At 42.3% G+C, this 27,224-nt stretch overlaps 3 protein-coding genes across 5 annotated transcripts in view; 1 reads left to right on the top strand and 2 right to left on the bottom strand.

The window, feature by feature from the left end:
- Positions 1-1,230, bottom strand: part of PARP4 (poly(ADP-ribose) polymerase family member 4) — a 44,176-nt gene extending 42,946 nt beyond the window's left edge. Inside the window, exon 1 of the mRNA XM_033146276.1 lies at positions 1,198-1,230. The gene's annotated coding sequence lies outside the window, so the exon portion shown is untranslated. The remainder of the gene's footprint in view (positions 1-1,197) is intronic.
- A 2,185-nt stretch (positions 1,231-3,415) lies between these two features.
- Positions 3,416-5,684, bottom strand: LOC117045076 (disintegrin and metalloproteinase domain-containing protein 20-like). Its single transcript, XM_033145859.1, has one exon. The coding sequence runs from the start codon at positions 5,606-5,608 to the stop codon at positions 3,416-3,418; it is 2,193 nt and encodes a 730-aa protein (XP_033001750.1). The 5' UTR covers positions 5,609-5,684.
- A 5,328-nt stretch (positions 5,685-11,012) lies between these two features.
- On the top strand, positions 11,013-27,067 carry CENPJ (centromere protein J). Of its 3 annotated transcripts, XM_033146273.1 has the most exons (17): positions 11,013-11,114; positions 12,419-12,918; positions 13,922-14,045; positions 15,285-15,569; positions 17,639-17,777; positions 18,234-18,339; positions 19,069-20,638; positions 21,062-21,194; positions 22,466-22,631; positions 22,829-23,059; positions 23,406-23,505; positions 23,785-23,885; positions 24,527-24,631; positions 25,847-25,987; positions 26,065-26,149; positions 26,290-26,410; positions 26,799-27,067. In XM_033146273.1, exons 2-17 carry the CDS (start codon positions 12,496-12,498, stop codon positions 26,989-26,991), a joined length of 4,023 nt encoding a protein of 1,340 aa, XP_033002164.1. In that variant the 5' UTR covers positions 11,013-11,114; positions 12,419-12,495; the 3' UTR covers positions 26,992-27,067. The 3 variants fall into 3 exon arrangements, with proteins under 3 accessions (XP_033002164.1, XP_033002166.1, XP_033002165.1); XM_033146275.1 differs by lacking the exon at positions 15,285-15,569; XM_033146274.1 differs by lacking the exon at positions 24,527-24,631.
- Positions 27,068-27,224: the final 157 nt, after the last annotated feature.

Below are 27,224 nucleotides of genomic sequence, written 5' to 3'. Positions count from 1 at the left end.
CCATATGTATGCTGAACTTCAGCTCCCATCAGCCCCAGCAAGCATAGCTAATAACCAGGGATGAAGGGGGTTGTAGTTCAGCAAGCCCACATGCCAGATATAACCGCATCACACCCACTTTTTTGAAATACATCTTACAAATGAAGCAACATAAACAGATGCATATCAAAGCAGACGGTAACACTCTGTCAAATTTTTTATTTTAATTTGTTTTACACTATTCTGTTGTGGTTTTTAGTTTTTGTATGTTTTAAATTATGGTTTCACTTTTTAGTGCTGATTTCATTCTTGTAAACTACTTTGAGGGTGTTGGGTTTTATAAAAAACACAACAACAACAAGAAGCAGTATAATTTTTTTTATGAAATACAGCTTACAGTAAAGTTTTGGAGAAACAAGTTCTGCTGCAAAGTTAGGAATGGTGGGAGTTCTAGTTCAGCTACATCGTGAGCATGGGCGGGGGGGGGGGCAGCTATCCCCGCTAAATAAAATAAAAATGGCCTACTTAACTAAAAGTATCTAAAGGTATCTGAAGAAGTGTGCATGCACACAAAAGCTCATACCAAGAACAAACTTAGTTGGTCTCTAAGGTGCTACTAGAAGGATTTATTTTTTATTTTTTATTTTGTTTTAACTAAAAGTAGAAATTGTAGAAAGATTTGACAGATTTTTCTGAGCACTCGGGAGTCAAGAGGAAGTGATTTAAAACAACTGCTGTTGAGTGAGACATTTCATTCCGAATCTGCTACTAGACAGAGCCAGAGAGAGGATGATGACAGGTGGGTGCTAACATACCGTAAATAATCCTGGCTACGCCCACAATCGGGAAGTCCCTGTGCTACCGCCTGACCCAAAGAGAAACGAAACACAAGAAAATGCAAACCCAGAGGGAAAACAGGAGGACCCTTTCACAAGTTCACAAAGCTGCCAGCGCCCTTATCCCTGTGCCTTTAATACAACCGTGGGTGGGGCTTTTTTTCTTTCCCCTTCCTTCCCCCCACCCCCCGGCCTGCAGCGAAAGCGAAATCGGTGCCTGCTGTCATGCAACAACCAGTAAATAAAAGGCACAAGAACCTTGCCGGGCAGGGGCAGGAAAGTTGGCAACCCTTCCTCTTCTGTCAGACGGCACCGTTAACTGATCTGCTCCGCCTGGAAATCAGAAACGAGGACGAGTCAGGAAATCCGAAGAGCAATTTACCTGCTTGCCGCCCGTCGCCCCAGTCCTGACAACAGCTCGCTTCCTGGTTCCGACAAGGCTCACGCCACCGAGTTTGCGCCAGATTCCAGGAGGGGCCGCTGCAACCTCGCTAACGGAGGCCTCCAATCAGGAGTCAGCACTGGCCCGCATCGGCGAAGCAAAAGCAATGGAAGGGCCAGGATCTGAACTTGGATTAATGTTTTCATCGCTGCTGGGTCATGATTTATAGCGGCAGCTGGAGCTTAAGGCTGTGTGGCGGGAGCCTCAGGCAGCTGACTAAGGCTGCACTGAAAGAGCTAATCATTTGGGACAATCTGCTAAGGCGGAGAGCAGAAGGCTCCCAACTGCCTGTTATTTAAGTGCTTAAGAAAAGCATGCCATTTTGCAAACTGGACATAATCAACTTTATTGCCGGCGTACCTGTATGGTTGAGGCTGCAGTACTTTGGCCACCTCATGAGAAGAGAAGACTCCCTAGAAAAGACCCTGATGTTGGGAAAGATGGAGGGCACAAGGAGAAGGGGACGACAGAGGATGAGATGGTTGGACAGTGTTCTCAAAGCTACTAACATGAGTTTGGCCAAACTGCGAGAGGCAGTGAAGGATAGGCGTGCCTGGCGTGCTCTGGTCCATGGGGTCACGAAGAGTTGGACACGACTGAACGACTGAACAACAACACCTGTATGGTAGAGCATTTGATTTGCACCCAAATAAGCAAGCCTTTGGGGCAGAATATCTTGACTTTTCAAGTCACATGAGCGCTGTATTTCTAGTATTTGCATAATCGGTGCTTAATCTCTGTTGTTTGTGATCATTTATAATGGTAGGCTGTTTCATTTCAAAATTAACATTTTGTACTATCACTGCTATCGGTTTCACTTTTCCAATGGGTTTGCTGGACTAGTGTGAATTTACTATACAGTACACCAAAGTGCAAGTAGATAAATAGATACTGCTCCAGTGGGAAAGTAAACGGCGTTTTTGTGCACTGCTTTGGTTTCGCCAGAAGCAGCTTAGTCATGCTGGCCACATGACAAAATGTCAGCTCCCTCCGCCAGTAAAGTGAGATGAGCGCTGCAACCCCAGAGTCATTCGCGACTGAACTTACCTTTACCTTTTTTACAGTACTAGCATAAAAACAACGGGACGCGGGTGGCGCTGTGGGTTAAACCACAGAGCCTAGGGCGGTTCGAATCTCCGCGACAGGGTGAGCTCCCGTTTCTCGGTCCCAGCTCCTGCCCACCTAGCAGTTCAAAAGCGCGTCAAGGTGCAAGTAGATAAATAAGGTACCGCTCCGGCGGGAAGGTAAACGGCATGTCCGTGTGCTGCTCTGGTTCACCAGAAGCGGCTTAGTCATGCTGGCCACATGACCTGGAAGCTGTACGCTGGCTCCCTTGGCCAGTAACACGAGATGAGCGCCGCAACCCCAGAGTCTGACACAACTGGACCTAATGGTCAGTGGTCCCTTTACCTTTAGCATAATAGCATAGTGGGTGGTTATAATAGTGGCGCTGTGGTCTAAACCACAGAGCTTAGGGCTTGCTGATCAGCAGTTCGAATCCCCGTGACAGGGTGAGCTCCTGTTGTTTGGTCCCAGCTCCTGCCCACCTAGCAGTTTGAAAGCACGTCAAAGTGCAAAGATAAATAGGTACTGCTCCGGCGGGAAGGTAAACGGCATGTCTGTGTGCTGCTCTGGTTCACCAGAAGCGGCTTAGTCATGGTGGCCACATGACCTGGAAGCTGTACACCGGCTCCCTCAGCCAGTAAAGCGATATGATCGCCGCAACCCTGGAGTCGTTTGCGACTGGACCTAATGGTCAGGGGTCCCTTTACCTTTACTACCATAATAACTGAAAATTAGAGGATTTGGGTGGTCCTATCCCTGTACAACTGAATCATTAAAAAAAATACCACTGCTTAATTTGGTTTCTGTAGGTATGGAGTCCTCCTATTTAATTTGTTTATTTCACTCAGAGTACATAGTCAATCATTGTACAGCACAGATTTTCTCCTGAACCCACTCTAGGATAGAAAAAAATAATTTTGCACAGAGACAGACCTAACATATAACAAATGTTTTTTGTTTGTGGATGAATCAGTTATTTATGTGTAATACATACTGAATTAACAAGCAGGTTTTCTTAAAAAAAACAAAACACCTTTATTCAAAGCTTATGCATTTCACTATATGTTATATAACACTCTTAGATATCTACATTCTACAAGCCTTCTTCGCTTTTGTGATCTGTTGAGGTTTCTCCTCCAATGTCGATTCTGGCACTTATTCTTCGAAGCTGCTGTCTCAGCACAACCCTGTAATACAAAGCCATACTAACACCAAGAGTTACAACAGAAACAAATAATACGCTTCCTACAAAAGTTCCCATAACAATACCACTCCAGTCTTTTGCTGTTGGTCCACTTTCAAGGCTGCCACCATAACCTTGCTTTAGGCAGTCAGGAGGGGCCCAGCCATAATTGCAATGGCAGTTTTTATGGTTGTTGCATATTCCCCTATTATTGCACTTTGTGACATCACAATCATACTTCAAGAGGGACACATTCTTGCATTCTGAATCAATACACATCATACCCATGCCGCAAGGAGTCCCGTCTTGTACTGCTCCAATATCACCTAGCCCTAGCCCTTTGTGAAAGTCTGTACTCCAGCACTTAGTATCACCAACAAATGTTTGAATTAGGGTGCTGTGTTCTGCCAAAGGAGGTAATCCACGAATATTATCACACTGGATTCGGCCACACAGAGTATTCTCAGCATTACATTTCACATAAGTACCATGCATAAAACCACAGTTGCCAAAGCGATCGCCTTGAGCATTCAGTATTCTGAAACAACTCTCTGCAGCAACTGTTGCTTCCTTGCCAAAGATCGCTTTGCACTGCGTATTGTGAGTAGTACAATGACCATGATAGCAATAGGCACCATCACTGCATGGGGCACCATCTTGCACGTAAACATCCTCAGGACACCCCTCTGAAGTCCCACTGCAGTACTCTGCAAGATCACAGACACTGGTATTCCTTCTGCAAGTGTATCCAGCTGAACGGTACTGACACTTGGCACAACACTCTCCAAAAGCACAACTGGCACCTGGACGCAACATGCAATTAGGCTGGCAGCAGGGATCCAACTCACACTGAGAATTGGTACCACAATCACATTGCTCTCCTTTTTCCACTACTTTGTTCCCACAGATTTCAAATTTGTATATTTGATCAGGGTCTGGAGGAATTAACAAGCAAGCCTTGTTCCTATTTGTGTAATACTCTCCATAACTGCAATTGCTAAACTTATCAGTGTTTGCCGCAGTAGCATGCATAATGCAGAGACGCCTATCACATTTACAATCTGCTGCATCATGTGTCATACCAAGAGTATGGCCTAATTCATGGGCAAATGACACAGAAAGTAAGTTCAAATCTACAGACATTAATGTTTGGACAACGGATGCCCAACTGGAAGTACAAATAGTGTTCACATAAGCCATTCCAAGATTAGTTCCAAAATGCTTGTGCGTAAATAAGTGAGCAACATCATTCTTTAAACGTTTAAGTAACGTGTCCCGTCTCCATGTATTAAAAGCATAAAGTACTGCCCCAATGTTGTCACTAATTGTTATTAGGTTCTTTTCTGACCATATCTCAAGCCCCACGAGAGAGATCTGAAGACCAAGTGGCTCGTAGAATTCATTTGCAGTATGGATGACGTAGAAAACAGTCAAAGCAGTATCAGTTTTGTTTTTATTAAACTTAACATACTGTTCATTTGTCACCACAACTGCCACCTTTGCGTATCTTTTGTGTGGCCACCAGCGTCCCGCTGGAGCACTTTGCACTACGACATGCTCTGCCTCCCGGATCATGGCCTCTTGAAGACTTTGCTCTTTCTCCGTCAACCCGCACCTCATGCGCATGACATCTTTGTCCACACTCAGCTGATACACCACATGTTGAAAGGTGGCAGATGCCAGGGCGGGCTGAATTTCATACGTCTTGTTTTCTAATTGGAACACGCCCTTGAGTCCTCCTGAGCAAGTGGTGATGGTGGCTGAAGAGTTAGGATTACCCTGTATGAAGCCACTGTAGAAACAATCGTCCCTGATGAAAGGATAGTCAACCTGGAGGTTCCCCTCATTGTACGTGAAGATGGGAAAGTGTTTAGGAACAATGCCACTCTTCTGCCTGAGATGCACCACCTGGCTCTTCCCCTCAATCTGCAGTAGGTAGCTGACATCCTGGATTTCCTGTTGTCCATATCGGAAGTCTAGTTTCCTTGGTATGGTCACCTCATAAGAGGCATACCTAAAGCCCTGTGGTGGTGTCTGGCCACCAGTCTCACTCAGGAGATTATTTAAAAGCATCACAAGTAGCCATGCCACAGTACCAGTCATCTTCCCAGAAAGATGGAGCAGGAACCATGAAGCATCAAATTTGGCATCTCATCTCTGAAAGGGAAGCCCTTTGACAGGTTAGCAGATAGATGGGAGAGAGCCTGTATGCAATTTCAAATAGGCAGAGGATTCTGAACATAGCAACAGTAAATAGATTCCCCTGTGGAATGGGGGTGGAGCTTGGAATATAAAAATGGAATAGAATGACATAGGAAGGAAAAGGCTTATGGGAAGTGGCTGGGTGACAGGGCTGCAGGAAGAAAAGTTAGAAAAAGTCTAGTAGCACCTTATAGACTTAACAGTTTTTGCTTTGCCATATGATTTTGAGGACTTGGAAAGACCACCAGATGGATAGTGATTATATGATCAGTTGTCAGGGTCATTTCGGTAATGCTCATATGCTTTTGTTATATCCTATTAATGCTGCTGTGAAAAGGACACTTTGCATACATTTAAGCACTAATTGAATTATCACATACTAGCAACGGAATCCCCTTCATGGATCACTGCCTTGTCGTGGCGAAGGGGCTTGAATTACTCAGGGAAGCTATGGACAGATCAAGATGGACAGGTCATAGTGGAGAGTTTGGACCAAACATGATCCACCTGGAGTAGGAACTGGCAAGCCACTCCAGTATCCCTGCCAAGAAAACTCCATGGACAAAGACAACAGGCATATAAAAGATATGACGCTGGAAGATGAGCCCCTCAGGTCGGAAGGCGTCCAACATGCTACTGGGGAAGAGCGGAGGACAAGTACAAGTAGATCCAGAGCTGATGAAGCGGCTGGGCCAAAGCCGAAAGGACACTCAGTTGCGGATATGCCTGGAAGCGAAAGGAAAGTCCAATGCTGTAAAGAAAAGTATTGCATAGGAACCTGGAATGTAAGAACCATGAACCTTGGAAAGCTGGATGTGGTAAAAAATGAGATGGCAAGAATAAACATTGACATCCTAGGCATAAGTGAACTAAAATGGACAGGAATGGGCGAATTCAGTTCGGATGACTACCATAGCTACTACTGTGGGCAGGAATCCCGTAAAAGAAATGGAGTGGCCCTCATAGTCAACAAAAGAATGGCGAAAGCTGTACTGGGATGCAATTTCAAAAATGATAGAATGATCTCAATACGAATCCAAGGCAGACCTTTTAACATCACAGTAATCCAAGTTTATGCACCAACTACCAGTGCTGAAGAAACTGAAATTGATCAATTCTATGAAGACTTACAACACCTTATAGAAATGACACCAAAGAAGGATGTTCTTCTCATTATAGGGGATTGGAATGCTAAAGTAGGGAGTCAAGAGATAAAAGGAACAACTGGCAAGTTTGGCCTTGGAGTTCAAAATGAAGCAGGGCAAAGGCTAATAGAGTTCTGTCAAGAGAACAAGCTGGTCATCACAAACACTCTTTTCCAACAACACAAGAGATGACTCTACACATGGACATCACCAGATGGGCAACATCAAAATCAGATTGATTATATTCTCTGCAGCCAAAGATGGAGAAGCTCTATACACTCAGCAAAAACAAGACCTGGAGCTGACTGTGGCTCAGATCACCAGCTTCTTATAGCAAAATTCCAGCTTAAACTGAAGAAAGTAGGAAAACCCACTGGGCCAGTAAGATACAATCTAAATCAAATTCCTTATGAATACACAGTTGAAGTGAAGAACAGGTTTAAGGATCTAGATTTGGTGGATAGAGTGCCTGAAGAACTGTGGATGGAGGCTCGTAACATTATACAGGAGACAGCAACGAAAACCATCCCAATGAAAAAAAAATGCAAGAAAGCAAAGTGGCTGTCCAATGAGGCCTTACTAATAGCGGGGGGAGAGAAGGCAAGCAAAATGCGAGGGAGATCGTGAAAGATACAGGAAATTGAATGCAGATTTCCAAAGAATAGCAAGGAGAGACAAGAGGGCCTTTCTAAACGAGCAATGCAAAGAAATAGAGGAAAATAACAGAATGGGAAAAACCAGAGATTTGTTCAAGAAAATTGGAGATATGAAAGGAAGATTTCGTACAAAGATTACCACAATTAAGGACAAAAGTGGAAAGGACCTAACAGAAGCAGAAGACATCAAGAAGAGGTGGCAAGAATACACAGAGGAATTATACCAGAAAGATATGGAGGTCTCATACACCCCAGGTAATGTGGTTGCTGACCTTGAGCCAGACATCCTGGAGAGTGAAGTCAAATGGGCCTTAGAAAGCCTTGCTAACAACAAGGCCAGTGGAAGTGATGATATTCCAGCTGAACTATTTAAAATTTTAAAAGATGATGCTGTTAAGGTGCTACACTCAATATGCCAGCAAGTTTGGAAAACTCAGCAGTGGCCAGAGGATTGGAGAAGATCAGTCTACATCCCAATCCCAAAGAAGGGCAGTGCCAAAGAATGCTCCAACTACCGCACAATTGCACTCATTTCACGCGCTAGCAAGGTTATGCTTAAAATTCTACAAGGCAGGCTTAAGCAGTATGTGGACCAAGAACTTCCAGAAGTGCAAGCTGGATTTCGAAGGGGAACCAGAGACCAAATTGCAAACATGCGCTGGATTATGGAGAAAGCTAGAGAGTTCCAGAAAAACATCTACTTCTGCTTCATTGACTACGCAAAAGCATTTGACTGTGTCGACCACAGCAAACTATGGCAAGTTCTCAAAGAAATGGGAGTGCCGGATCACCTCATTTGTCTCCTGAGAAATCTCTACGTGGGACAAGAAGCTACAGTTAGAACTGGATATGGAACAACTGATTGGTTCAAAATTGGGAAAGGAGTACGACAAGGCTGTATATTGTCCCCCTGCTTATTTAACTTATATGCAGAATTCATCATGCGAAAGGCTGGACTGGATGAATCCCAAACCGGAATTAAGATTGCCGGAAAAAATATCAACAACCTCAGATATGCTGATGATACTACCTTGATGGCAGAAAGTGAGGAGGAATTAAAGAACCTTTTAATGAGGGTGAAAGAGGAGAGCGCAAAATATGGTCTGAAGCTCAACATCAAAAAAACTAAGATCATGGCCACTGGTCCCATCACCTCCTGGCAAATAGAAGGGGAAGAAATGGAGGCAGTGAGAGATTTCACTTTCTTGGGTTCCATGATCACTGCAGATGGTGACAGCAGTCACGAAATTAGAAGATGCCTGCTTCTTGGGAGAAAAGCAACGAGAAACCTAGACAGCATCTTAAAAAGCAAAGACATCACCTTGCCAACAAAGGTCCGTATAGTTAAAGCTATGGTTTTCCCAGTAGTAATGTACGGAAGTGAGAGCTGGACCATCAAGAAGGCTGATCGCCGAAGAATTGATGCTTTTGAATTATGGTGCTGGAGGAGACTCTTGAGAGTCCCATGGACTGCAAGAAGATCAAACCTATCCATTCTCAAAGAAATCAGCCCTGAGTGCTCACTAGAAGGACAGATCCTGAAGTTGAGGCTCCAGTACTTTGGCCACCTCATGAGAAGAGAAGACTCCCTGGAAAAGACCCTGATGTTGGGGAAGATGGAGGGCACAAGGAGAAGGGGACGACAGAGGATGAGATGGTTGGACAGTGTTCTCGAAGCTACGAACATGAGTTTGGCCAAACTGCGAGAGGCAGTGAAGGATAGGCGTGCCTGGCGTGCTCTGGTCCATGGGGTCACGAAGAGTCGGACACGACTGAACGACTGAACAACAACAACAACAACAAAGCAACGGAATAGAAAAAGTACATATGCATCCTACCTTTTTTTAATAATGTTCACCATGTGTACAAAATAGTGTTGAATATTGTCCTTGGGACTGCTCAGCCCTGACTGCATAGTCTGCTCAAAAATAAAGTCTTGAACCCTGCAGCACTCCTAAAGTACAACCTTCAGGAGTGATTTTCCCATTCCGGCTAGAGAGCTACCAGCCTACACTGTCATCTTGCTGCCAGCCAAGCTCTACACCTTTTCTGGGTAGCAGGGGCAACTTCTGACTCCTCTCTGTCTGACTCCGTAACATACTGATCCCTCCAGATCGCTCACATCGCAGCCAGATCGCTCAAACACTCTGCCTATAGCACATCGCAGCTGAGCTCAGCTCATCCCTTCTTTCATGATAACGTTACTACCACTGCAGTGTCTTACACCACAATCCAGGATCTAAGCCATGGTGGGCAGCTCCCACCACTCTTCTTCATCCAGTCCTTCCCTGACATTGTGCCATTTTGCACCAAGATGGCAGACCAAATTAACCCTAATTATTAAATAGTAGCTCCCCTCCCAACAGAATTTATTTAGGGCTAGGTCAGATGCTCTTCAGGTCAGGCTGGAATACTGAGTTAGTATGGATGGATGGATGGATGGATGCACAGCCAGCCCACAATTTCACAAATTGCACTATACATTATTTTCTTTTTTGGTCCGTCGACTTCCCGGGCAATGCTGGGCACTCCCCGCTAGTACCTAATGTTTGCTAGAGCTTATTCTAAATTAAGTGCACACCTTACACTCATGCTAGGAACGGTTAGGACATTTTTCACTCGTTTATTTACTTTGGCAATTAATGAAGAGAAACAGGATTCTGAGTGGGCAAAGGGTGGAGACTAGGGGAATGTTTCCAGGCACAATCTGGTTTGTTGCACTAGTAACCTCAGATATTACGATCCAGTATGTGGGGACCCCTATATAAAGGCCCCGGAGAGGGGGTTGTTGCCCTACCCTCTCTCTGTGCCCGCTGTTGTGGAAGCTTGTGCCATTGATCCGAATCTTTCAGCACCTATTCTATATTTTTAGGGTGTTTTTTTTTTACTGGGTGTTAATTCACATTCCTGAAGGTTGCTCAGAATAAGTATGATTGATGATCAAGCCTAGTTGCTAGCCCACACCCTCCTCTCAACTACAGCTTGGTGGAGATGTGGTCTCTATTTAAAAACAAAAGGGGGGGGGCGCGGCAGCGAATATTGAATTGCACAGTAGTGGGAACCAGCTAGAAAATATCCCAAACATTACACAATCACCACAGAAATTTATTTTAAGGTTACGTTTAAAATTCTTTCATGATAGCGTTACTACTACCACTGTCATTAGCCTTACTATTTGGGGTTTTTAATGGATTGTGATTCTTAACCATTGACGTATCTTTGTTTTGACATTTTATTTATCCTGAGTGTGCGTGTTTTTCTTCTTTAATAAATGAAGAAAGGCCTTTTAAAAGGAACAATAATATAGGTTTCTCGAGCAGGAACCAATGGAGCCCCGACGCCCCAGCGCTACTCCTCGCCTCCTCAGAAACAGAGCGACCCCACCCTATAACTGCCGCTGGTTTGGAAAGTCAAGCGCAGTATTTACTAACGACGCCTATTGTAACGTCCTCTTTTTTGCAGTGCTTCATGGGAAACGCAGTCGATAGTGGGCCGGCTTTTCCCTCAAAAGCGAGGACCACGGCCGCCAGGAACTGCAACTCCCAACAAGCATCGCGGCCGGCATTGTCCAGCCTGTGGCGCTGGGAGCAGGAAGGATGGCGGCAGGTTTGTAAAAAGTCTGGGGGGTGTCTTCGCTGCGGAGTAGCAGCCCGGTAGGAGGGCGTGGGGAGGTTTATACGCCGCTGTGAGGTAATTTGGGGTCTCCCCAAATATCTGCGGAAATCCTCTTACTACATTCAGTCGGTCTCCAGAGGCCGCTTTCTTTTCTGAATTTTGTTATCTGTATATGTCTGTCTGTTGTGTTTTATTCTCCTTACTTTCCCTACACTCTGTATTTATGGGTTGTTGCCTTTTAATAAGAGAGCGCACAGGTGGAAAATATGAGGTGTTGCCGTTTGTGACCCTGGCTCAGGGCTCAGCCCAGTTGTGGCTTCTCTGATATATATACTAAGACAGTGTTTTGTCTGTGCCTGTGTTAAGCCCAGACGCTTATTTATCTCAAAAATTATACACATCCCACACACTCTTCTTTGTGATAACAAAAGCTGAGGTGGTTTCCAATTAAAAAAACACAAATGGCAATAAATTTAGAAGCAATACCAGCTATGAGTCCCGATTCTTAAAACTTTTTCTTTTTGTTTCCTGTTTAGTTTAACAATAATTTTATTATTTATCCCCCCCCCCCCAAAAAAAAATCTGGCTAGGTTTCCCCAGCCACCCTGAGCAGCTTCCAGCGGAATATAAAAAAAGAAAAAAAGTTAAAAACATCAGATGTCTTCTAAAAGTTGTGAACTTCTTAATCTCTTTGACACCTGAAGAGAGGGTGTTACACTTTGCGCATTGAGGGAACCAGCAGACCTTCAGAGGAGGACCTCAGTTTCCAGGCTAAATGATGGGGGGTGGAGATGCTCCTTCAGGTATACTGGGCCCAGGCCGTTTAGAGTTTTAAAGGTCAGCACCAACACTTTGAATTGTGAGCAGAAATGTACTAGGAGCCAGTGAAGATCATTTAGGACCAGTGTTATATGGTTATCTATGTTATATAGTTTTATTCTCTGTAATCCAATATCTGATTAGGGATGATATTCCCGAAACCACTGAGATTGTTTCAGGATACTTACCGGTAGTTGAGATTTTTTAAGTCAAATGTAAAACTTCTTAATCTTTCTTAATGGTGTCTCTGAGTTGAATGAGTAGTATTAGTCTTGATTTTTTGTTAAGTTTTATTTCCTGTTATAATATGAATTAATGTTATAATACAAATTAACGATTGCCTAGACTGCCCCATATTTCATGTAACCAAGACTGAAGGACCAGGCTGGTTCTATCTGGACTCTAAGTGAACACTGTCATGCAAAGAATGATGGATTCTGTGTATCCACTTGATAAATCTTTGTTTTATTGTACAGGTACTGAAGTTGGATATCAAAGACCTTGGCTAGCGATATAGATTAGTTAAGGTTGGACTACAATAATTATTTCCCAGATGGCCACCTCTACAGATTTGAATTGGGAAGAAAACTTGGTCGCACACTGGATGTCTAATGCTTCCCGTGCTGGAGTTATATTAAATCCTGCTTTCCATAGTTTGAAAACCACTAGAGCACTCAGTATTGACAATGCCTCACCAGGTATTTCAAGTAATTCACTACACAGTTCAAGCAGCATTTCTCTAAGTGAAAAATCTCTACAAATAGAGCAAGCCGTAGCATTGAGCAGCCCTTGTGGGGACAAGTTGGACATACCCAAAACACTTCCTCCAATTTCATTAGCTAAGGAGGAGCAGATGCTAATTGTTAAAGATACTCCAGGTCAGTGGGTAGCCCTGCAAAGTGATACTGAATGTGATCAGCTGGATGGTCCAGATGAAGAATGTTGCACTGATCTACTTCTTCAAAAGCTTGAGCAGGTAAAAAAAAAAAGTGCCACTATTTACACCTATTATTTATTTTGTCTAGAAAAAAGCAGTATTTTCTCAAGTCAATGCTGCACAATTTGTGACCCAATAAGCTGAACTTGCATACTGAACCCTATGAAACTATGATGGTTGCAGTTGTGCTATTCACTACTATATTCTGGCTTTGTTAAGGAGGCAGTTTAGCTTATTCTTTGGCAGGTACATTCATGAAACAATGTTCTTTTGCTTGAGACTGGTAGGCTTTGCTGATAAATTTAGGCTTGGATTTCGGTATGGTATTGCAATGCCTATTTGTCTATTTTAATTCTAGTTGTGTTGTTGTTGTTTAGTTGTTTAGTCGTGTCTGACTCTTAGTGACCCCATGGACCAGAGCACGCCAGGCACTCCTGTCTTCCACTGCCTCCCGCAGTTTGGTCAGACTCATGTTGGTAGATCGAGAACACTGTCCAACCATCTTGTCCTCTGTCGTCCCCTTCATGTTTCCCAACATCAGGGTCTTTTCCAGGGTGTTTTCTCTTCTCATGAGGTGGCCAAAGTATTGGAGCCTCAGCTTCAGGATCTGTCCTTCCAGTGAGCACTCAGGGCTGATTTCCTTAAGAATGGATAGGTTTGATCTTCTTGTAGTCCATGGGACTCTCAAGAATCTCCTCCAGCACCATAATTCAAAAGCATCAATTCTACGGCGATCAGCCTTCTTTATGGTCCAGCTCTCACTTTCATACATCACTACTGGGGAAACCATAGCTTTAACTAATACAGACCTTTGTCGGCAAGGTGATGTCTCTGCTTTTTAAGATGCTGTCTAGGTTTGTCATTGTCTAGTTGTGTACTAATATGTAATTGTAAAGTCCAAATGGCACTTGTTGGACTTGGGCACTAGTGTAAATTGTGGTCACTTTAGTGTATTCTGATGTGTCTAAACTATTTTCTTACAAATAAAGATTAGATTAATTGCTCTAATATGCGAGCTCTAATAATGTATTTGGCTTCATAGCTCAAAGGACTGCAACAGCATAAGCAGGAACAGCTGAAAAGGCATCAAATGGAGCAAATTCAAAGGCTAATGGAAGAACAACAGAAACTACTTTCAATGGTCTCTGAGCAGCAAACACATACTGGTAAGCGGACATGCTGAAATTGTTTTACAACTGTGTTGTTGTTGTTTAGTCGTGTCCAACTCTTTGTGATCCTATGGACCAGAGCACGCCAGGCACTCCTGTCTTCCACTGCCTCCCGCAGTTCGGTCAGACTCGCGTGGTAGCTTCGAGAACACTGTCCAACCATCTCATCCTCTGTCGTTCCCTTCTCCTTGTGCCCTCAGTCTTTCCCAACATCAGGGTCTTTTCCAGGGAATCTTTTCTTCTCAGGAGGTGGCCAAAGTATTGGAGCCTCAGCTTCAGGATCTGTCTTTCCAGTGAGCAATCAGGTCTGTAGCATGGTTAAAACAGGCAGAAATAGAAAAGGTTTTTTTATGCCTGGACAGTGCTAAAATACATAAACATTGCTTAGTCAAATAGTTATTTGGTCAGGAATTCTTGTATCAAATCAGAATTGGTACCAGGGTCTGCTTTCCATATTACAGCTTCCCAATAAGGATCTGTCCTTGCAAGTTCCTTTTGCATCTTTAAAATTAGTATTTATTGGGATGTTGCTCCACTTGGGTGCTGCCAATGTTTGCAGGTCCTTTTCTTTTGCTTGTATAAACTGACATGCCCAAGTTGCATTTTAAGGACAGAATGAACATTGTGGGAGTTCACTGATGCTGGGAAATCATATTGTTTAGAATAGCTTTCTTTAATCTTCAGCATGCTGAGCAGAGTCCATAAGCCATGTTTTGTGGCCTGCCAGTGGCCTGACATCTCCTCTTGCCCCTTTTTGTGTTTGCAAGCCCAGATAGGCAGCAGAAACAGGAGGCTTACTGAACCCTTAGTGGCCACTGCATAGCTGGTGGTTGTGCTTAGCTCAGTGGGTCACAAGATATACCAATCTGTTCTAAAAAGTGATGCAGTACTTGTGATAACAATACTGACTACTGACTACCAAGAAATGGAATGTTCTAGTTATTTTGAAGAGCTTCTTGATCAAAGATGAAGTAAACAAGTAGTGGAATATACAGTGGATATTACAAAATCCTCAACCAGAAGTTTTGCAGTTGTTTCTTCTTATCCATCTTTTGCTACATGGATGGTTGGCAACTGCATGCCTAAAGCATTGCCAAGTTTCAGGCTTTCTTGATAACGGTTCTAAAAATCCTATTACTGGCAGAATACATAAAGACAGGAAAAACCACACCCTTTCTGCTATTTCTCCACATAAGTAATACAAATATCCTCTGCTACTGTTTCTGTTTAACTAAGGCTTTCATGTAATGGAAGATGGCTTGAATCAAAGATCTGATCATCCATTTCACTCGCCTCCTGTGCCGTCTCTTCCACCACATCGCAATGGAGACGGTGTTTATTGGAACAGTGGGTCTTGCATTCCTTCTCCTGTTGAACAAAAGGATTCTCTTCAAAAATACAAGAATGGCCAAATATTGAAGGAAACCATCTCTGCAGATCCTTTTTGCGAGAGAGAGACTTCAGATTTGTCTTTCAAAATGCAGAATGAATTGAAGGTTGAAGACCAAAATGACATTTCTGGTAAAACATTCATCTAACTAAACTAATTATTAATACTGCCTGTTTGAATACTAATATCAGAGGTTTTTGTAAAGATTGCTGAGAACATATAAATATTGAGGTCCAGAAATGTGCTTGCTGCTGCTGAGCATGTTCTTTAATTCTGGTGAGATGCTGCTTTTTCTCCAGAGTTTCAAGCAGTGCAAAGAATCTTCCAGACCTACCACTGAATATCGGTGGTAGATCATATTTTGCTTCTTTCTGAGCCTTTTCAAGGCTCTGCGTAAGGCGTAGGAAATCTCTTCCCCACTCCTAGCTCTATAGTGCTAAGAGGAGGAGGAGGAGAGGGACTTTCCCCACAGTAGCACTGGGCCTCAGAGAAGCTCAGAGCACCTTTGATGCTCATAGTGGTAACACAGAATAAGAAGACACTGTCTGTCCTCCTTGGAGGAGGGTGAGTATCAGTCCATTAAAGGTAAAGGGACCCCTGACCATTGGGTCCAGTCGTGTCCGACTCTGGGGTTGTGGCGCTCATCTTGCTTTACTGGCCGAGGGAGCCAGTGTACAGCTTCCGGATCATGTGGTCAGCATGACAAAGCCGCTTCTGGCAAACCAGAGCAGCGCACGGAAACGCCGTTTACCTTCCCGCCGGAGTGGTACCATTTATCTACTTGCACTTTTGACGTGCTTTTGAACTGCTAGGTGGGCAGGAGCAGGGACCAAGCAACAGGAGCTCACCCCGTCGCGGGGATTCGAACCACCGACCTTCTGATCGGCAAGCCCTAGGCTCTGGTTTAACCAACAGCACCACCCATGTCCCTATATCAGTCCATTAGTGAGCAATTATTTGGTTGGCTATTAAGGCCAATAAAAATTTTAAGATCACTTTAATACTGCTTTTCAGCCATCTCCTTCTGTAATAGTAGTAGTAGTAATAAATGCATTGGGGACAATTCATTCATGCTTTAGACACAGAAGGCCCAACAGGGCTCAGCAGTAACCTCTCCCCAGGTTACAGGCAGTAACATGGGCTGTAAAGGGAAGGGGAAATTTTTGTAGGATAGACATATTCTAAGCAAATACATAAAATCATTGGTAAGCATGGAGGCAGAGGATATGATTATATTGAACCCTGTTAGGTTTCCTGATTACACCTATAACATTTAAAGTGGTGCAGTTCATATGTTCAAAGCACTTCACATCATGACCTTGGAAATATTTTAAATAACCCTGTAAAGTAAATATTGCACATGGGGTGGGGGCTAGTTAGGAGAATTAATGGTATATATCAGATCATCTATTGAGTTGGCGGGTGAGCTGAGCTGTGATTTAACTTTCTGGATCATAATTGTAGCGACTGAGCTACACCAAATACCTTCATTCAGTTAGAGATAAAACATGTTGTTTTGCATAGGAGATCATATATATTGTCAAGAGCCAGTGGACCTTCCTATTTAAAGTGTGAAGAACTATATTCATTAAAAGAGCTTCTGGATTTGCAGTTGTTGTAAAGATAAGGCTGAAAGATAAATTGACTGGCTAGACAATGACAAAGGGACTGATTAAAATTCGGTTCCAGGTTCCTGCTGCATTGTGACACAAGTGTATGTAGGCAGGTGTAACTTTAAGGACTGGTGCCTGTTTGCTTATTTTCCTCATCATTCCCTATGATTTCCTTTTGTTGTGTTTGAATTGTAAGCATGTGGGCAGGGACTGTTTTTATTTTATTTCTGTGCCAAGGCATCTTACATATATACAAAAACAAAACTTTAAACTACAACATCCCTTCCTAAACTGTCTGTTGTTCTTATGTAAACTACTCTAATGCCTCCTCATCTTAGAAGTTGAGAAAAAAATCTTAAATATTTGTGAGCTAGTAAACTGGTACTTTGAGTAGAAATTGGCTAGCTGATCAGCTGCACTGCTTTTTGCAATAGATAGCGCAAGAGGCCGTCTGTGTCTTGAATAAGGACTTGATCAAACAAAGAAAAGCAAGGTTTGCAACTTGAATGAAGGGCCGGTGGGGGGGCTTATCTCCTCTGGCTTCATGCCAGCTGAGTGAAATGTCAAGTTTTTTCTTTATTTTGCAGGAGAAAATAGTCAGATTCTGGAGCAAAATCTACTTGGACATGCAGATGGTGACATTAGTTGTAAAAACACCAGGAATGCAGAGACCTCTGAAAGCCGGACTGGAGGGAAGTGCTTGGAAACACTCAATGTTGAGGAAAGGTGAGTTTGTATGCAAAATGGCCTTGATGCCCAGTGAACAACCCCCCACTTCTCAAAAATGAAACCCAGTTGTGAAGGTAGAAAACTAGCAGTGGCAACTACCCAGTGTATTGCACAGAGTGTCATATGTTGTACAATGACCTGAAAGCCGGACAGAAGTTATGGGTGTATGCTTGTTCTCTGAGAGTCAGGAGCACACTGCACAAGATTTCTGTCCCCTTGAGACCAAGGTAGCTAACCTGGAGAAAATGAAAGAGCCCTTTGAGACATACCGGTAGTTGAGGTGTTTTATTATCAGGGTCCTCTTCTGTTATGGGGAATAAGGGTCTGTGGGAAGGAGGTTGTCACTCTGAGAAAGAGGGACATGATTCATTTGAAGCGATCCATTTCTTTGTGATGAACCAGTATCCTGTATTTTATAAGATCTGACAATTAAATGTGAGTCTCTTGCAATAGACCTGTTCCTGCTAGTATTCAAGAAAGAAAACAGTCATTTGAAGAGTTCCTAGAAGAACAGATACGACTAGAAGAGCAACGGCTGAGCCAAAAAGGAAATAAAAAGGTTAGTAATTAGAAATGCTTCTTCTTGTTGTTGTTCAGTCGTTCAGTCGTGTCCGACTCTTCGTGACCCCATGGACCAGAGCACGCCAGGCACGCCTATCCTTCACTGCCTCTCACAGTTTGGCCAAACTCATGTTAGTAGCTTCGAGAACATTGTCCAACCATCTCATCCTCTGTCGTCCCCTTCTCCTTGTGCCCTCCATCTTTCCCAACATCAGGGTCTTTTCTAGGGAGTCTTCTCTTCTCATGAGGTGGCCAAAGTACTGGAGCCTCAACTTCAGGATCTGTCCTTCTAGTGAGCACTCAGGGCTGATTTCTTTGAGAATGGATAGGTTTGATCTTCTTGCAGTCCATGGGACTCTCAAGAGTCTCCTCCAGCACCATAATTCAAAAGCATCAATTCTACGGCGATCAGCCTTCTTTATGGTCCAGCTCTCACTTCCGTACATTACTACTGGGAAAACCATAGCTTTAACTATACGGACCTTTGTCGGCAAGGTGATGTCTTTGCTTTTTAAGATTAAGAAATGCTTCTTACTGTGATATATAAAATGTATCATAACTGTGAGAATAAATTCCTGCTTCAGTAATGTTGGTTTCACTCTTATAGGGCAACACATGAAATTCCAGACTTCCCAAAAAGTTTTATATGAGTATTTTGGTAGAGCAAGCAAAACACATAAACAGAAATATAAGAACATTAAAAGGTCTTTTTGTTTTTGATTTTTAGGATTCTGAAAGATCAACATTCCAGAAACCAGTTGCAAAACGACCCTTTCTAAAACGAGGTGAAGGTTTAAGTAGGTTTGCTGGTGCAAAATCCAAAGCAGTTAATCAGAAAGAAAGCAAAGTAACTCCTCACCTTAATGCATCAGAAGTAAAAAACTCAGTTAAAACAGACAAGCCACAGCTTCACCGGAAAACGGCCACTTCAAATAAAGAACAAACTTCTGACAATTTTGTGTCTAAAAATGGTAATCAGAATTGTAAAATGAAGAAAGCTCTTCCCGCTCGAAAAACAGCAGTGCTCAGAACTTGTGCTGGGAAAGCTTTCCCTCCATCTACAAGACGAAATCCCAGTGAAAGGAAATCTGGACAACTGAGAGAGTTTGCCAGGTCAGAAATAAATGGTGAAAGAGAAAAGAATAAAGATAATATAATGGCACTTGCAAAGCTGGATGAAATTGGCTGTGAGTTACCCAAAGAAAAGTATGTGCAACCAGCACAAGTGACCAAACACCTTACAAATTCCTCTGAAAAAGACCTAGACCTCTCTTTTGAACTTTCTTTCCAGAAGAAATTGGAAAACTGGGATACTGAAAAGGAAAAAGAGGAAATTGAATTGGATGAATTTTTGTTTCTAGAGCAGGCTGCTGATGAAATCTCCTTTGCCAGCAATTCCTCACTTATTGTAAGGATCTTGGATCAAGGCCAGCAGATTTCTACAGGTTGCAGACTATCTTCTACTCCCGTTAAATCAAGGCAGCAACAAGAGCAGATAAATGTGCAGGACACTACAGCTGTGGAGAACAGAAATGGAGACACATGTGTTTCCCAACCAGCAAACAATGAGAGGGACAGAGGAGTGATCACTGAATCCCAGGCATCTGAAATGCTGAAGGATCATCAAAATAAAATTCACAGTAAAATGCTTCAGGCTTTTCCCACTGAGTTTCAGGGTTCTGGAGACACTGAGTGGGACGAAGATAAATCTGGTGAAAGTAGTGATGTGACTTCAGGGTCTGAGGAGGAATTTGAGACTACTATAAAGCCTGCTGAGAGAGCTAAAAAGTTTGATTTGAGTCATAGAGGTGACAGTCCTGAATTTTCAGAGTACAAAGAAGGCACAAATAGAGATGCCAGCCTTGGCTTACTAGAAAAAAATGTTGGTAGTATCCAGTGTAGCAAGATAAACAAGGGTACCGAATCTGAAAGTGTGTGTTGTGCAAATAGAAATCAAGTTGATTTTGATGATGAAACTTCGTGGACGGACTTTGACAAGAATGGGAGTCAGTGTACCCAAGTACCAAATGATGACTTGGTTATTAAAGGACCATTGTCCCCTGACTGTTCAGCTAAGAGTGAGGCATTTTTTCCAGATAAAAGGATAAAGAGGAAGATTGCCGTAGCAAAGAAAGGGGATGTTCTGCCCAGGCAAAATGTGGCAGACAGTGAGGCAGTTGCACCCCCCACAACAGATCTGATGCTGAAGCTCTTTCCTTCTCTGAGGCCCAAACAGAAGGTAGAGGCACAGCAAAGACATGATGCCAAACCCAATGTGTCTCAGGAAGAATTGGGAGGTAAGCAAGAGGGATAAATGAGTATTGAGCGTAATAATCAGTCCCATAACTCTCTTCAATAGCAGTAATAATCTTCAAAGCCTATATCCCTGTGTCCTAATCTCAGGGTTTTAGATTCTAAACAAACTGCCAAGCAATTTATTGGAGCCAATTTGCTTTTCAGACTGGTTTCTATTGTAAGGGCTACAATTTTATGTGTTTTAAGCCCATTTATTTCATCCAGTCTTACAGCGACTCGCTCATAGTTCCAGTCTGGATATGTATGTAAAAGCTGACCTGGAAGTCAGTGGAGTTGGCTTTAAAACTCCTACAAAGATGGCAAAGATCAGAGAGGGTGGGAAACTGGTAAAACGTTACCACACGACAGTATGGTGCATACATTGACATTTGTTCATCAAACATTGTGCACCTGTTCTTTGTCAGGAGATACGGCTCGTTCCCAGCTATTGAGAGAGAAACTTGTTGAATTGGAAGTTGAAATTGAACGGTTTAGGGAAGAAAATGCGTCCCTCACAAAACTTCGAGAAGAGCGTGAGAATGCTTTGGAAAAGTTCAGGTAACTTAAAGAGCCTGTCTGATTTCTATCCTGTTGGTGTGAAGTTGATTTAACCTAGAGCAGGCTTGCCACTTAGGACCCACCTGCCATCTATGACAGCCCATTCATTTAAAATATATCCATCCTTTCCCGTTAAAAAGCTCAAGGTGGCTAACAATGTATCAAAAATAAATAAAACCCAAATTACTAAAAGCAGCAAAAAACAAAAAGATAAAATGCAGCTATTGAAAACAAGTGCATATTCTCAAGTGATAAAAACATTTCAATGCAGCTAATTACAGTCTGGTGCAGAAGCTTAAAATGACCCCCCCCCAAAAAAAACCCCCTCTCGTAAGCAGGAAGGAAGGTTTTAATGAAGTGATGGGAAGAGTTTTCTTTGTGAGGGTCTTTTATAACCTGGGTGGAGGCCACTAAAATGGTTATGAATAGTATGCCTGGTTCTACTAGGGCCCTCTTCAGGGTGTCAACTAAGCATAGTTCAGGGCAATGCACAAGAAGGCCTAATATTAACAGAGGAGTGGGTTCATACAGGACTAGGTTGCCCTTCAGTTATCCTGGTCCCAAACCATGAAGAGCTTTAAAGTCGCCACCAGCACTTAGAATTGGGACAAGATACAAGTTGGAAGTCAGGGCTGTTGTTTCACTAAGGAGAGTCACATACTCTGGTGAACCACTGAGCTGCCATGTTTTGTACCAGTTACAGGTTTCTGGACATTCTTAATAATGAGGCCCTATACAGAAGGCATTATAGTAGTCCAGCTGTTTAGCATGGGTTTAAAATGGCATGCAGGACAATGTGTAAGCCAGTGGAACCCATAGCCCAGGGGCAGAATAGTACCTAGAAATACCGTCCCTTAATATTAAATCTCAAAGTACTGACATCTAGATAACAGTTGATAACAATGCAATTGACTTCAGCTGCAGTAATAGATGCCACAGACAATGCATCATACAGGGCTAATACAATTTGGTAGTTTGCAAACAATAAACTAAGTCATGCAGATATTTATACTGGGCAGCTGGAAATTACTGATTTTGCTAACCAATAAATATTGTGGAGTTTCTGAAGATATAGCCTGTTGGTTTATTGGGATTTATGTAGAGAGCCAAAAAGGATGACCTAAGAAAGCGTGAGGCCTGTTACAGCAACAGTGCCTGGTGGTTGTGTTCTAGGAGAGCTTTTAAAAAATATATTATATGGGGTGGCTTGTGGAGCTAACATTCCTAAGTTACAATGTTATCAATAAAACATAATTACTGGAAATTTTCAGGAAAGAAGTTGCTGACTTTGAACAACAGAAAACCAAAGAGCTTACTCGAATAGAAGAATTTAAAAAAGAAGAAACAAGAAAGCTGCAAAAAGAACGTAAAGTTTTTGAGAAGTATGCGCAGGCAGCTAGAGCAATTCCAGATAAAAAGGAACGGGATGAAATTCAGGTATGAATGCAGGGGAAAGCCTATATGGTCACTTTGATTGGGATCAGATTTACTGGTTGTTGATTTACTGGTTGTCCACTGAGTAATTTTATTACAGATGTTGCACTTATTACTGCAATGTAAAGTGATTTGTCTTTTCCTTCAGTCTGTGTATTTTAACAGCAGAAAATGACCTGCTTGCATGTTGTTTTCTCAAGGCTTTGAAGCAACAAATGGCAACCTTGCAGGAAGATTTAAAAAGAAGAGAGACAAAATGGTCAACAACCCACATACGTCTTAGAGACCAGATAGAGGCCTTAACTAGGGAGAATGTGCAACTACGGGAAGAGATCAAAATTATGGAACGATTTCGTTTGGATGCTTGGAAGAGAAAAGAAGCGTCTATAAACAAGAAGAAAACTGGCTGTGATAAGAAAGCAGAGTCAGCAGTAAGGTTTCTTTCCCCCTTCTATCTCTTTTCAGGCGTAAAAGTGGTAGAGTGGTTAATGTGTCACACTCAGACTGGGAGACTGACGCAGGTTCAAATCCCCACTCAAGTATGATTAAGCAAAAGTGCATACATGTTGTAAACAGCTTCCTACCATATTGACTTTAGTTTTATGTTGCAAATAGCTTTGTGAACTTAATTTTGAAAAGTGGTGTATACCTGTAAATATGGTAAAATAATCACCTTTTACTTTTCAGAGAAAAGGTTTGTGTTCCTGAATATTATCATTGTAGCATTTTAACAAAAAAAATTCTCAACAGGCCCCTGCTTCACATTCCCCCCACCAGCATTCTCCAGCTGTATTGCAAAAAAACCAGACTCTGCCTTCAATTCCTCAAGCAGAAAAAAGAAACAAGATGAATGGCAAAAGTGATCTGTCATCAGAAGGTAACTATACTTAGGATACAGTACCATTTCTAGTAAGTAGCAATGACATTTTACATGCAAGTCTGCTACCTCCCCCCCCAAAAAACACCTCCCTGCTACTGGTATGTTTTACAGCAAGTTACCCAAGAAGCAGTAATGCCACTGATAATATTTAGTGTGGGCCTCAAATTAAATAAAGTATGAGGTAGTAGAAAATTAGAGAGGGATGTACCTATCTTCTGCCCATGTCCTAGAAAATATAAAATATTAGAATCATACTTTTATTCTTGTTTGAAATAGGAAGACCCTGTGCAAAATTTAAACTAGCAGCTGCACCTGAAGAGAGTTGCTTGAACAATGTGGCAATGACTTTTGAAGATTCCTCCAAAGCATTTATGGCTGTAAGTAAAGTACGAGAATGTTGGCTCCTGGTTCCATAAGGCAGCCTAGGGCCTTCAATAGAAATGATGTTTAAGCTGTGTAATAGATAACCAAAACTGACCCAAGGAAGTAAGAAAACGCTGGGGAGGTTGCTATGTTAAATCTCCTCTTGCTCTTCTTGACTGTTCATGCTGCTCTTTTGGTTGAGAAATAATCCAATTTTTATGGATTTAATTTATATTCAGTATAAAGGTTTGCAAGGTTATAGATATTAAATTCTAGGGAAAAGAGTGTTGCATTCTAATTTAAAGAATGTAGGATACTGTAGTTGTGTAGAAGATTTTAGTCACGTTTTGCTGTTGGCATCTTTTCTCTGCAGAACAAGAATAGAGCATGCCTCGCAGGTGTAGTATTTTATGGAAAGGATGAGTATATTCCAAGAAATTTAGGTTTGCGCATTTAAAGCATGGCACACACGTCATTGTGGAAAGGGTCCTTTAACCGTAGTAAGTCTGAAGACCACTTCAGTAGAATATTTCAGTTTACATGAATAAAGCTTGTCTTGTGGAGAAGCTCCCAGTTTGTCACCATTTAGTGCCCACAGTAATATGATTTGCCTCTCAAGACAATTTTATACGGTTTTCCCCACCTCCCATTTCAGAATTTACCTGGTAATAGAACTGTTGAATCGTCACCATCGCTAAGTCCTGATTCATCAGACAGTGAAGAAAAAATAGAGAGTGAAGCCAATCATTCTGATGGAAAGGTAGGAAGTGCTTTTTTCTAGAGCATGGGTGGGAGAACCTGTGGCTCTCCATATGTTGCTGGACTCAAACTTCCTTTGGGGCCAGCCAACATGGTCAAGTTCAATGGGAATTGTCATCAACATCAGGAGGGCAGCAGGTTTCCTATCCCTGCTCTGAAGCGATTCCAGAAGGTGGTATCGGGAGAATGTTGCTATGTAAAGGAAATGCTTGCTCTTTCTTGCTTCAGAAAGGATGAACAGTTCCATACCTGCACCACCTATGAAAGTGCAGTGCTGCTGCTGTTCTTGGGAGCCTTTTTGGATCTGAACTAGATGTTTATGCCAAATTGCCTAATTTTCAGAATGCAGGGAAAAATAGGAGGTGGTAACTATTTAACTACTATCATATCTAAACACTGTACAAGAAATAAAAGAAAAGGTGAAAATTGGTTAAAACTATAAAACCAGTCTTAAAGTCTCCTGGAGTTAAAGTATGGAAGTTCAGGGAGCTTCACCAAATTAGGCCTGCAATACTAAATGCATGGCTTCCATCTGTGCTACAGTAGACCACTAAAACTGACTCTGCCAAAGACCTCAGTGACTGGGCAGGGATTAGGCGGTCCTTGGGGTATCCTGGACCCATGTTGTCAAGGCCCTTGTAAAGACACAGTCTTTACCAAGAGATTTATCCATGTTCTCCTCAACTAAGCTTTCATGATGAATTTAGTTCCAGGCCCTGTTATGCAGAGGAAACCAAATTGCCTACTTTTATACAGTCTTATAGCTGTTTCCCATGCATTTGCCTAATACTCAGGGTCAGTTCATGCTCAGCCACAGCTAATGGTTATACCCCACAGCAAATGTGGGAATGAACCTCAGGCTTGTATGGTCTTTCTCAGTGCACAGAGAAACACTTGTGCTTATTTGAAGGCCTAACTTGAGAGTGATCTGCCTACAAAAACGGGAGGGGGTTAGTTCTTTGGAGTGTGTGTGGCCTACTCATGTAAGCTGCAATTAAATAACAAACATCCTACATCAATTTCTGGGCCTCTGGATTTGTGAAGCATGCTCCATACTCTTGAATCTCTAAGGGCACCATATTTAGAATTGGGAGGGATACTATCCCTTATCAGATAAGCTCTGTTTAGGTTTGTTTGGGACTCTTCCCCTTTGACTTAGCCGGTAGAAGTTCAGTCAGAATTGTTAAGATATATGCTTTTATTTCACTTCTTTCAGGTTGAAAAGATTTTAAAAAATGGATCCCACCTGATTATTTTCCCCAATGGCACACGGAAAGAAGTGAGCTGTGATGGGAAGACTACAACTGTAACCTTCTTTAATGGGGACGTAAAGCAAGTTCTGGAAGATCGGAGAGTGGTATGTATCCAGTAAGAAGTATGTGCCATTCAGATAAAGGTTCTGTTAATGCTAAATTTGTTAACTCTTCTCAACAGATATACTATTATGCAGATGCCAAGACTACGCACACCACCCATCCCACAGGCTTAGAGGTCCTACATTTCTCAAATGGACAAATAGGTAAACAGAGACCTGGCTGTCTTGCTTGCACTAAATTGCTGTGTATTTGTGTGTATTGATGGCACACCATTAAATTGCAAAAACTACTTACAAGGTGTATGAGTATTCTGACATGTGGTATGCTCATTCATTCCTTGCAGAAAAGCATTTTCCAGATGGAAGGAAAGAGATTATATTCCCTGATCAAACCATTAAGAACGTGTACACAGATGGGCGAGAAATGACCATTTTCCCTGATGGCACCATTGTCCGTACGCAGCAGTAAGATTTATTTTTATAAAACTATCTTGAGAGTTAAGTTTGGACTGCATTTACTGCAGCCATATAGAAAAAGTAGTGACACACATTAAGAATGCCTTTTGGGGAAATAAGACTGTGGATCAAGAGAAAAGCTGTCAAGAACAAAATCCTCAGTGCTGACTGTGTTATGACAGTCTTTATGCTACCCTTACCCAGTCTGGCCAGTTTCAGGATACAAGGTGGGTGCCAGAAAACATGAAGCTGCTTGGCAGATAATAAATTGTATTTGTATCCTGCCCTCCCCAGCCAAAGCTGGGCTCAGAGCGGCGATGTCAAGATGATAACGTAACATTGGTTTTAAAGGTTGATAACGTAACATTGGTTTTAAAGGTTGCCTTTGTATTTTAAGGGATGGAAGTAAGGTTATCGAGTTCAGTAATGGCCAGCAGGAAGTGCATACGGCCCATTTCAAGAGACGGGAGTATCCAGACGGTACCGTTAAGACAATGTATGCCGATGGACGCCAAGAAACACAGTATGCTTCAGGTCGAGTTAGAGTTAAAGATAAGGATGGTGAAATTATTATGGACACCATCCTCTAAATGTTCATATTTTGTTCAGGTCTTAATATATCCATGTTTTCTCTTCTCAGAAGATGTTTGTAAAGGTTGTACATAGATAGTAAAAATGTTTTGTCAATAAACTTGTTTTTAAAGATTAAGGTTATTCCTACTCACACAAGTCCTAATATGTAAATAGCAATACACTTCAAAAATGACACTTAAACTTTCAGGTTTTTGGACAACTTGTTGCCAAAGCAGGTTATGACCATTTT

This window comes from Lacerta agilis, chromosome 4 (assembly GCF_009819535.1).
Source record: "Lacerta agilis isolate rLacAgi1 chromosome 4, rLacAgi1.pri, whole genome shotgun sequence".
Lineage (NCBI taxonomy): Eukaryota > Metazoa > Chordata > Lepidosauria > Squamata > Lacertidae > Lacerta > Lacerta agilis.
Note: the sequence above shows the minus strand (reverse complement) of the source record. Positions and strands in the feature narration are given on the sequence as shown.